Source organism: Trachypithecus francoisi, unplaced genomic scaffold (genome assembly GCF_009764315.1).
Source record: "Trachypithecus francoisi isolate TF-2019V2 unplaced genomic scaffold, Tfra_2.0 Lachesis_group21, whole genome shotgun sequence".
Taxonomy (NCBI): Eukaryota; Metazoa; Chordata; class Mammalia; order Primates; family Cercopithecidae; genus Trachypithecus; species Trachypithecus francoisi.
In genome coordinates this window covers 9,629,382-9,641,645 of record NW_022681467.1, presented here as the reverse complement: position 1 = coordinate 9,641,645, position 12,264 = coordinate 9,629,382, and the positions used below count along the sequence as shown (strand labels likewise).

The 12,264-nt window shown below is 39.1% G+C and overlaps 1 protein-coding gene across 1 annotated transcript; it reads left to right on the top strand.

The window, feature by feature from the left end:
- The first annotated feature begins 639 nt into the window (after positions 1-639).
- Positions 640-12,264, top strand: SNRPB2 (small nuclear ribonucleoprotein polypeptide B2). Its single transcript, XM_033185551.1, has 7 exons — positions 640-757; positions 2,375-2,476; positions 2,871-3,043; positions 8,252-8,392; positions 9,503-9,553; positions 11,002-11,090; positions 11,524-12,264. Exons 2-7 carry the CDS (start codon positions 2,413-2,415, stop codon positions 11,681-11,683), a joined length of 678 nt encoding a protein of 225 aa, XP_033041442.1. The 5' UTR covers positions 640-757; positions 2,375-2,412; the 3' UTR covers positions 11,684-12,264.

The following is a 12,264-nucleotide window of genomic DNA, read 5'->3' as shown; positions in this document are numbered from 1 at the left end:
AAGCATGGGAATTTTTTTGGGAATTCCCATTCAGCTTGGCATAAATACTAACTCGTTAGATTATCCTAGAAAAATCTAGACTTTTTGTGGGAAGAAAAGAGTGGGAAGGGTGGTAGGGAATTATTTTTTTGAGATGACTGGGTTCTACTCAGCATGGTTGCCTTATCTGGTGAAAGATGAGAATTGGGCAGACACCAGTTCTGTCTGCCCTGGGCCCTCAAACTGGGTAGCCTCTGAGATTCAAGTTCATCAGCACACTGTTGGAGGACAGTTCCTGCAGAGCCCCAGGAATCAGAGGAGACTTGGAGGCAGGAGGAACCCGCTATCCTAAAGGTGATTTTAAACCGAGGCAGCCCAAAGAAGGGCAAAACCAGAACTGCCCCGTAGCATGAGGGGCACAGCCTGTAAAATTACATAGGATTTGTAAAGGTGGAAGGCACTCTTGCGCGGGGTAAAGCTTCGCAAGGTCGTGGTACGGGAAATGATTCACTCTTCTTCCCTATTCCCTCGCAGCATGGTCCCCACAAACCCCGTCCCTTTCCCCATTTCCATTTCCGGACTCTTCTCCTGCCCGCAGGGCATACGCACGCGCAGAGAGATTACCAGCCCGGACCGCCAGAGACCCGGAAGCATCGATCTGCTCTGCGCTCGGCTTGTAGACTTGTGGGCGCTCGATTGAGGAGCGTGGCAACGTTACTTCCGGTGCCTGGCTGCGTTTCCTGCTTTTGGTTCTTACGGGAGACGGCGTAGGCCTTAGGTGGGTTCGTGCACATTTTACCTCGCTGTTTCGATTTTCCTGGCTCCTCGGCCCTTTTCTCCCCTGTTGCAGCTGGGAGCGGACGAAGCGCGAAGCTGGGGTGGGGACGCATTTGGCCCGGGTTTGGATCTCGGAGTACCCGGGTAGGCCGGGGGCAAGGAAGAGATGGGAGACTGACTCTGGGGCCGGGCATCGCGTGGCAGCTCCCTTGGACTTCGTTAGGGGGCCTCGGGCGAAGGTGCTTCTGTCTGGAGAGGCGGGAAGCTTGCGCTTAGGAAGTAAAGGATAATGTCCGTCTGCTTGTGCGAGGCGTTGACGGTTCACTGCGCTTTCAGGTGTCTTCCAGCGGTTCCCTTTTGGTGGTGGCGGGTAATTCAGGGTGCCCCTGTAACAATCCAGCCCACGATCAAACCTCGCATGAAACCCCGCAAGAGCCTCCCCGTTGTCCCCCTACCTTCAGTTTGACCTGTGCCTCAGTCAATTCCATTTCGTCGTCCCCTTTGTGACCCTTGCCGCTTCTCCAGATTTCGATTTAGGGGGTCCCAAGGCTTGGAGAAGCGTTACGTTTTACCTGTTACCTGCACAACTGCAGCCCCTGCTTGTAGGCTCTTCCCTTGTTAATCATCCAATGCTGTTCACGTACAGTGGATGCTCTGTAAATATTTGTGAGATAAAGGAATATGTGGGGCACACAAGGAAATCAAGCAAGTTCGCAATTTGCAAGTAAAAACCACGTAAAAAAATGCAATAGTGTGGTAGACGAGGAAGAGAAGTGTAGAGGAGAAAGCAAGGGCTGAATTTCCAGGCCTGATGCTTATTAGCTGTGTGACCTTAGGCACGTTCCTTAACTGGTAATAGCTGTTAATAATAGCTACTGTAAGTGCTTACCGCTGATGCAAAACTGTGCTAGAACTCATTCAGTCTTCTGAGTTCGATTGGGTAGGTTCTGTTACCATTCTCATTTTACTGTTGAGGACCTGACAGATTAAGGAATTTCCCTCAGGCAAACAGCTAATAAGAAGCATAAATAGGATTTGAATTCACATCTGACTGGTACTAGAATCTGAGTTTAAGGGTCCTGCCACACTGCTGTCATTGAGCTCCTTTCTTTCAAGTCGGTTAGAGGTAACCTTGGAGTCCAGATAGCTTGGTGATGTTGGTGATGCTGTATACAAATTAAGTAATAGGTATGGAAGGACTTTGTAAGTGCACCCAAGAAGTAGTTGGCAAACTCCATTAATGTCTAACCTTATGATTTTCACTGGATGTACATTTACTACTCTGTCATTTTTCTTCAAATCTGCATTTTAAAATTATTGAGGAGGTGGAAAGAAAATATTGTCATAAGTGAAAAGTAAGTGTGAAAATAAATGTGTTGAATTAAATGATGTTACTAAAATCTGGCTAGGTATTGGTGCTCCAAGTTTTGAGCATGAGAAACTCTTCTCCTTTTGTATGAAAGGGAGGGCTAGGAGGTGCTGGAGGTACACTAAAGGCTTCAGCCAAACTGACATTTTCTGACAATTGGGATTGAAAGAGAAGTGAAAGGTTAATAATTCTTGTGTTGTGTCCTTATGCCACAGTCCAGTATAATTTACTCCTTCCTTTTTATAACAGATTTTTTACTGTCTCCTTCTGAAGAATTTAACACAAACATGGATATCAGACCAAATCATACTATTTATATCAACAATATGAATGACAAAATTAAAAAGGAAGGTAAGTGCTTTTTAAAATACTTGTTCACTACTAAAATGTGTTACTTACTACTGTCTTAAAAATTGTATTGCCTCAAAACCTCTCACCTCGTCATCTTAGTGCCTGAAATAATCGTTTATCCCATTTACTATAGGGATTTGAAGGCTTTTTAAAAACAAAAATAGGTAGGAACTGACAATGTGTACAGTCTGTTTCTACTCATAGATATAATAGTTTCATCTGACTTTTAAAATTACATATAGCCAATGGGAATAGTACATGTTTTTATAAACATTAAATATATATAACTATAAATAAGTGAATGGTGGGGAGGCAACTCAATGCAGTATCATTTTATGAAGACTTTTGTCATTATCTTATTACCAATGACTTGTTTCTTTTCTAATTTGGACAGAATTGAAGAGATCCCTGTATGCCCTGTTTTCTCAGTTCGGTCATGTGGTGGACATTGTGGCTTTAAAGACCATGAAGATGAGGGGGCAGGCCTTTGTCATATTTAAGGAACTGGGCTCATCCACGAATGCTTTGAGACAGTTACAAGGATTTCCATTTTATGGTAAACCAATGGTAAGCCAATTCCATTATTTCACTTTAATCAAGAAATTAATGATATTGATGGTACAGTAGATTTGTAAATATGCTTGAAACTGTGGCTGTTGCTTTCTGCTTTTAATTACGTGTGTTTGGGTTTATGTGTTTTTATAGAAAAACAATAGCAGTAGAGTTTAATTGATGACGGTTAAGATGGCTGAAAACAAAATACATTGAGATGTAGAATATTTAAAAAAATAATGGCAGTCTAGGCAATAGTCTTATCTCAAAAAGTTAGAAATTAATAATAACCTGGAAGACTTGAAAAGAAACCTGTTTGTAAACTTGTAAAACATTACAAAAGTCAAGAGCTAAAGAGGAAATTCAGTCTGAAGTTTTAGAAAATGCTATAGTGAAATACTATATGTCAGAAGCTACACAGTCTAGATGAAACAGTGATCTAAAGAAAAATGATAGGTTTAAACTCATAGGTTTTAGGAATAACAATGGAAATGAAATGGTTATGCATGGAGAGTTTTAAACTCAGGAAAGTCATAATGAGATTCACATCTAGCTGCTGGATGAAGGTCGCATTGTGGGAGGGACAGAAAGGAAGTGGGAAACTCAGGAGGCCCTTGATGTAAATCAGAGATGTAGAGGATCAGATAACGGTGACCACAGAGTGTGAAGCAAGGGGTTCTCTATGTCTGAGGGAATATACTGTACCTTGGGTGTGGATTCCAAACTGCTTTTTTTCTGCGATTAGAATGTGATGTGAAGGAGTGTTGGACAAAGAGCCAGAGACCAGGGTTTAGAAGAGCTGGGTCTTCATTCTGGTTGTACTATTAACTGGCTCTGTGCGTGTGGTCAGTTTTACCACCTCTGAAGTGTAAACAAATTGATTCTTTGGTCTAATGAAGGCATCAGCAAAAACTGTAAAGAAGTACCTAATACTTTAGGCTTTGTAGGCCATATGTGGTTTCTGTTACCTATTCTTTTATGTGCTTATGTTTTTTAACAACCCTTTAACATTATCAAAAAAAGTTCATGTAGGCCATGCAGGCCATGGGCAGGGTTTGGCTCAGACTGTGGTACAGACCACTGATCTAATCCCTTCATTTTACAGATGAAGAACCAGGCACAGAAAGTTTAATTGTTCATCTAGGTTATAGTAATATAACCAGTGGCAGCATCAGGAGTTGACAACTAATCCAACAGCTAGTATTGTGATTTTTTTTTTTTTTTTTTCTGTATTACAGGTCAGCAAACTTTCCATAAAGGACCAGATAGTAAATACGTTACACTTTGCAAGCCAGATAATCTGTATTGCAGCTACTACTCAACTCTGCTTTTATAGCAGGAAGAGCAGTCACAGATAAGAACAGGCAGTGTTCGCTACAGACAGCAATGTGAGGACCCCTGTTTGTATTTATTTATTTATTTTCTATTATTATTATTATTATTTTTTGAGACGGAGTCTTGCTCTGCTGCCCAGGCTGGAGTGCAGTGGCGCGATCTCAGTTCACTGCAAGCTCCACCTCTCAGGTTCACGCCAATCTCCTGCCTCAGCCTTCCAAGTAGCTGGGACTACAGGCGCCTACCACCATGCCTGGCTAATTTTTTGTATTTTAGTAGAGATGGGGTTTCACTGTGTTAGTCAGGATCGAGGACTGCTGTTTTATACCACGATGTTTAATTCAGGACTGAGCACCTTTTTTTCTGTTACTAGAGCAAGTTCTTCTCATCCTCTATCCAGCTCTTCTTTACCCATCACTTCCCAGCTAACTAGACACCATTTTTGTGGACAGACCTATCCCAGGAAACTGTGGGATAGTACCTGTGTAATCTAATTTTTAGTAAATTGGTGTTGCCTGAAACCAGTGGGTCTCGCGTAGTAGTATGAGGAAACACCATAATTGAGATCTCAGTTGGCAGCAGCATAGGGTCTGGGTTTTAGCTTACATCTAAAATTACTTTAACTTGAAAGTAATTTTAACTTGAACATTTTAACTTGAAATAAAGTTTCTTCCCATGGAGGGTTTAGAGCTATTTTGCTAAGTGGAGATGACAAGTTTGCATGTGTCTGTTACTCAGATACAGGAAAGGAAATTGTTTGCTGTGTTGGGCACCAGCTTCACCTTGCCAACTAATTATTTTTTAAAATTAGTGGGAAAAGTGTATTAGATTGATTATTGTATTGAAGCATTTTGGGAGGTCCATTCTTTTCCTACAGAAAGGTAACCGATACTGCCAAATCTCCAGCATCTTAGAAGAGGGGAAATAGAGTTTTTTGGGCTGTCTTGTTTATGTCTTATTGTGGTTTTAGTTGCTCTTCTGTTTTAACTCCAACATACCAGATCAGAAATGAACAAAATTTGCTATAACTTGGAACTCAGAACAGAATTACTCTCTCTGATTCAAGGGCATTTAATTAATGCCAAAAGTGCCTTAGTAAAATAGAACTTAGTAAAATAGCCCTTCCTAAGGGCTTCGTCATGAAAACTTTGGCATAAGTAAATCTTGCCCTTCTCTAAGTTGTGGTTAGATTTTTATCTCTAACAGGTATTTAGTCTAGACTAGGGTTTCTCAACCCTGTCACTTTGGACGTTTTGAAATGAATGATTCTTTGTTGCAGGGGCCTGTCTTGTTCATTACAGGGTGTTTAACAGCATCCCTGGCCTCTACCCGCAGGGTGCCAGTAGCATAACAACGAGTAATGTCTCCAGCTAGTGCCAGTTGTGCCCTGGCAGACAAAATCACCTCTGGTTGAGAACCACTGGTTTAAATGAACCAGCTAAGAGCTATTGCTGAGATCAGATATTTTCACAGGTGACTCAGTCATAAGGACAGACAAATCAGGTCACCCAAGATCTGTTCAGGTCAGGCACAAGGTTGCAGAGCCAAGGGAGTTGTGAGGGAACCCTTAGGACGAAGTCAGAAGTTAGTCTAACCCTTCAACTTGTCTCCTTTTGGTTAGATGATGATGGCAAGACTAGCAGAGTTGCATGCAGGGATAAGCACACTTAAAGCCACTGTGGTACAGCGGCCCAGACCAGCCAGAAAGAGCCTGGGATTCTGAGGTGTGGGTTTAGGCTTACTCCTTCCCCTCTTGTTTCCCCAGTGTAGTCATCTCTAGCCGAAGTAAAAGAAGAGGAAGAATTGATCTTGGTTTTGACAAATTCTCTGCTTTGTTAATCCACACTACTTTAAAATGTTTCTTGTTCTTTTCAGATCAAGATCAAATTCTTGTTATATGAGGCAATAAAATTTTGCATACCTATTTTATACAAAGTAATTTGTACAGATGACTACAGAGCAGTAATTTGTAGGATTATTGCATTTTGATCAGAGGTAGTAATTCTTTCAGCTCCAGGGAGGAAGAGTTTGCTTGAAATGGAGGTTGGCGATTACAGATAGTCATATGTAGATAACAGTTTAACTCATGGCAGAAATATTCAGACAGTTCATTGGCACTGAGTGTAGTTATGTGATAATGCTTCAGGCCAGGGCTACCCAAAATGTGGTCCCCATGCCAATAACATTACCACCTTTGTGCTTGTTAAAAGTGCAGAATCCCAGATTCGCCCAGACCTACTACATCAGAACTTTTACCTGCTTTCCAGGCATTTGGAATGCAAACTATAATTGATGAAATACTATCCTGGACAAATTTTTGAACCTTTCCCTGTTGTAATAGGTGCCTCTTGGTGCCGGCACGGAAGGCATATGCAAGTGGTCCAGTCACACTATCTGTGATCCCATTCTTTTGCTTTCTTTTAAAACATTTTAAAATTTGGTAAATTGTTTCCAGTGTTAAAGTCACTTCACGTAAAGGTGATAGATTCAAAGGAAAGTCATTCCCAGTCTTCTGTACTTTAACTATTGGAAGTAACATTCCATATGACACATCCCACAGCTGATTGACACATCGTTGCTTCTATTGAGAGTCACTGGTAAGGGGAAGGCAACTCTCCAATGCATTTTTTGTTGTTGTTGTTTTTGTTCTTTGTGCATCTGTTTTTTTAAACACACGTGCTTATAGCAGCTTTATTCATAATCGCCAAAAACTATAAACCAAATATCCTTCATTGGATGATGTAAAACAAATTGGTACATCAATACGATGAAATACTACTTGCCATTAAATGCAACGGCATAAATGAATCTCAAAGGCATTATGCCAAGTAAAGGAAGGCAGCCTCTGGGTTACGTGATGTATGATCCTATCTGTGTGACATTCTGGAAAGGGCAGCAGGGACAGAGAACAGATGAGTGTTTGGAAGAGGAGGGATGGGGTAACAAAGGGGAAGCATGAGGGGATTTTTAGGTGATAGAACTGCCCTGTGTCCTGTTTGTGGTGGTAGATACATTAATCTATACAAGTGTTACAACTCAGAGCAGTACATCCAAAAAGTTACCATGCAAAAAAGTTATATTTAAGGCCCCAAATTTATGATGTTTAGAATTCTGAAAAATGAAAAAAAAATTCAAATAAACTTACTAAAAATGGTTTAAAAGAAATTTTCCATCTAATTTTCTGCCAGGAAAGTTGTTCTGTGGGGGCTGTGCCACACTAGCCCTAGTGTTCTGTGGGCCTATTCTGTCTGTAAAACAGGATTAGTCTAGAACAGTGATTTTCTTTCTTTTTCCCAAGCTCCCTCAAATTACATCCCTGGGTGCTCCCTCTGTGACTGTAGGATGCGGGTAGGTTTGGAGAGAAAAGGGCATTTGGTCTCCACTGGGCTCTGGAGCCCGGTTCTATGTCAAGCTGAGCAGTTTTGCTTTTGTTTGTTTTATGTGTCGTTTGTTGAAAACCTCTGGATTAGAATAGCTGGTCTTGAGCCGGATACCCAGGCACCGAGGAGATTTGAACAGTTCTGGATTCCAAAGCCCGCTGGTGGAGCCCGCTCATTTGTCCCTTTAACACTTCAATGCAGTTTTCTCTGTTCTTCGATTAAATGGAGAGAAGCCGCGGCACAGATATTTCAAAGTCCTATGTTTCTCACACGAAAATGTATGGGTTTTTTAATCTAATAAACACACTTGAATCTAACTTTGTCTAAATTATGAATTATATCCCACAGTTTATTTCCATTTGGCACTCAGTATATTTTGACAGATTTCCTTAAGGATGTGTTTAAAATTAGCTTGTAGTGTATTTGCGTAATGAAATTTGAAATATTAATGACTAGTGTAAACATCCTTCAGCATGAGAAGTAACCTGTTTTCAAATAATTAAAACAGCGAATACAGTATGCAAAAACAGATTCGGATATAATATCTAAAATGCGTGGAACTTTTGCTGACAAAGAAAAGAAGAAAGAAAAGAAAAAAGCCAAAACTGTGGAACAGACTGCAACAACCGCAAACAAAAAGCCTGGCCAGGTAAGATAGACCAAAAAAGTTCCTGTTTGTCTTGGTGTTAAAAAAACTTGATAGATGCTTGTCTTACAGGTGAGGAATGATCTTAGGCTTGTCTGTATATGTGCATAAATGTGTGTTTAAAAGGTGGTTTTAAGAAACTAGAATGGTTGACTTCTAAAATTCAGTATTAAGAAACAAAATATAAACCTTAACATATGTGTATTTATATTAAGCAATTTTAAATTTGCATGGCATTTAATTACATCATTCTCTAAAATGTGTTAATACCTTTTGGTTTATTTCTCAAGTTTTGCTGCCTATAAATAATACTGTAGTTATTATTTTTAATCATGAGTACTTCACTCAAAGTGTCTTTCTTTGAACAATTCAGTAATACAAAATATGATTTGAAATACCAGATAAAAGTGAAATATACTGCTGGGTGCCATGGTGGCTCATGCCTATAATCCCAGCACTTTGGGAGGCTGAGGTGGGTGGATCACCTGAGGTCAGGAGTTCGAGACCAGCCTGGCCAACATGGTGAAACCCCATCTGTACTAAAAATACAAAAAATTAGCCAACTGTGGTGGTGGATGCCTGTAATCCCAGCTACTCAGGAGGCTGAAGCAGGAGAATCGCTTGAACCCAGGAGGCAGAGGTGGCAGTGAGGTGAGATTACGCCGTTGCACTCCAGCCTGGGCGACAAGAGCAAGACTCGATCTCAACAACAACAACAAAAAAAGTGAAATTTACCAAAAAGTAATTACTTCTGGATTGAAAGTGATTAAAAGTCAGTTTTACTAAGTGACTTACGTCCAACTGTTTTTAAAAGTTAATACTAGACCTTGGTTTTCTGTTATATATTTCTTCATAATTTTAAAGCTAAGAGGTTAAATTTTATAATATACTATTTAAAATTTAGGGCAAGCCTTAACAAAAATAACCGACAAATTAAGAACATGAATGTTTGAGTCAGTGTTAAGGTATAAATTCTTAAAGTAAAATTAGATGGAATAAGAAGGATATCTGTTGGAATTAATGTTATTTTTAATGCAGTAATTATAAATATAAATACCTGCTGCCTTTTTGGAGGGATTGGATATTTAAACTCTCCCTATTTCTTTTGCTTAGGGAACTCCAAATTCAGCTAATACCCAAGGAAATACAACACCAAATCCTCAGGTAATTTTTTTTTCCATGTCGTGCTTACCTTAAAATAAGATTGTCAAAATTACAACAGTAGTATACAACAATTTGCATGTCTCCAAAAACAAAATGATTTCATCTACAAGACATAGTGCGTTAAATTGTCTCCACTGTAATGTAAAAACTCACTCCTGAAGAACATTTTAATTCCTTTTTAGAGGGAGAAAACACCACCTGACTTTATTTCTTGTTTTCCATAATGAATCAGTGACAGAATCAAAATGATAAACTTTAAACTCTGCGAGGGCTGGGAGCAGACATTTTTGTTTTCCCTACGGTACCTAAAGCTTTCCACAGTTGCATGGGTGAGGGTTAACTGGCAGGGTCAGGGGCTCTCTTCCATTCCAGTTGGTTGAAACACTAGTGTTTTCTGGAGACTCACACACGCTTTGGGCATACAGTTTTATAGTTACCTTTGCACTTCCTGAACACAAATAAATTTCAGCCTTTTTTTTTTTTTTTAAGCCTCCATGTACAAATGTTTTGGAAACTCCGTATTAAATCTCCCCACGATGTACCTCAAAGAGAAAGCCTCAGTAATGTGCTGATGGTTTCATACTTTTGTTTTCAGATGCTGGAGTCTGGCAAGATCCTTAAATCCATAGAATTCTCTGTACCACTGAGGTTTTTCTCCTCTTGTTTTAAGTTACTTGGATTTTTCATCTCCTCAGCATTTATAGTCCAGTTCACAAATGCCAGCACTTAATCCTCTAAGCCTTGAGTTGTTTGCTAATTGTTTTTTACACTTGCTCTTTTCTCTTTAATGAAAGCAGCCTGAAGACAGAGCTCTTTTCTTATATACAAGTCTCTTTCTCTGATGCCCCATAACCTCTGGATGGGATATCAAATGAGTAATATCTAATAAACTAAGTGTTTGTTACTGCTTGTTTGTATGTAACTAGATGCTGTGCATATCTCATTTACTTGCCAAAAATAAGTGCATTAAAAGTTCCTAAGCAGTGGTTCTCAGTGGTAATCGTTCTAGTTCCGTTTTTGTTTTTTCTGTTTTTTTCTTTTTTTGGGTTTAATATGCTGGGAAGTAGTAATAGTAAAGAGGAATCAAGTATCTGATACTGAGTTTGGTAACCAGCTATGGAGGGGTGACATTGCTGGCCATCTGTAATTTTGTTAAGATCATTGATTATGTTATCCAGGTGACAAAATTCTCCAATCACGACTCACCTCCAGATGTGTAAAACATAATTGTTTCATATACTGTTAAACACTTAAGAGATTTGTAATTTTCCAAACCTTTAATGTCTTGACTTGAATGTCTGCCTTGCTTAGTTACTGTAAGGTTTTGATTTATTTCTCCAGTGTCGTCGTTTTTCAGTTTTATTGTTTAATATAGTAAGATTTCACGTCCCTAGCTTACGATGCTGTTTAAACTTACAAGCTAACTTTGCCTTTTTACTTTTTAATAGGTCCCTGATTACCCTCCAAACTATATTTTATTCCTTAATAACTTGCCAGAAGAGACTAATGAGATGATGTTATCCATGCTGTTTAATCAGTAAGTTTTTTCATAAATAAGTCTGTTTTCTGAGAGCTTCCTCACAGGACAAGTAGCACTTCCATGGGTTGAATCCATTGATCACACAGCAGTAATTCCTTACAGGTTCATTGATTTGGTCTGGGATGAATCATGAATTGGAGCCAATTTGCCGATTTAGCAAATAAAGAGCTAAATTTCCTCTAATGTTTGAATTCTTAACTCTGATTGATATAATAACAAAGCTTTGATATAATATAAAATAGAATTAGTTTATTCTTGTAGTTCCTCCATGGTGTCAATTATATTTTAGGCTCTTCCATCTACTCAGTATTCTTGGTTAGGGTATGGTTATTTTTCTTGGACTAGTATTAGGAAGTTGCTTAACAAATTTTAACACAAAGCCAACATTTATGTACTTGCTGTATACATGAATTGTTTTTCTTCTTTATAGGTTCCCTGGCTTCAAGGAAGTACGTCTGGTACCAGGGAGGCATGACATTGCTTTTGTTGAATTTGAAAATGATGGGCAGGCTGGAGCTGCCAGGGATGCTTTACAGGGATTTAAGATCACACCGTCCCATGCTATGAAGATCACCTATGCCAAGAAATAACATTTGGGACAGTCATCTTTAAAGGACTTGGTGTTATTTATAGTGTTTGTTTTGATAATATTTGGCTGGGTCATTTTAATAATTAGAGATTAGGGGGAGTAAAAGTGAAATTTTTGTGAAGGACTTGAATTATCCAGTGTTTCTTTAGCCTTGGTGAACTAGGAAATACGAAGACCTTAATTTTGTACAATAAACTTTGTATTCTGTGTATATAATGCTTTCTTTATTGACCCATTGCCCTATCATCAGATGACTGTTCTGGTCTAGAACACACTTAAGGTTTATAAAATTGTATAATAGGATGCTTTTCTAGTGTTATTTTGGTGGAGCTAATGATACAACATCATTGAACCATTTTAATAAAAGTTAAGTAGAATTAGATCACAGAAGTTAGTAGATGACTGTTGTATTAATGGTAATAATGATTGTTCTGGGTATTAGAAGAAAATGAGACATAGGCGGGATCTAAATTTGATCTTTGTATCCTTTTAAGAAATGAAGATATTATTTTGCTGGTAGTAGGGATTCCACAGGTTTTCTTCATTCAGTATTAAATAAAGGCTGTGCTTACTGTTTACCGA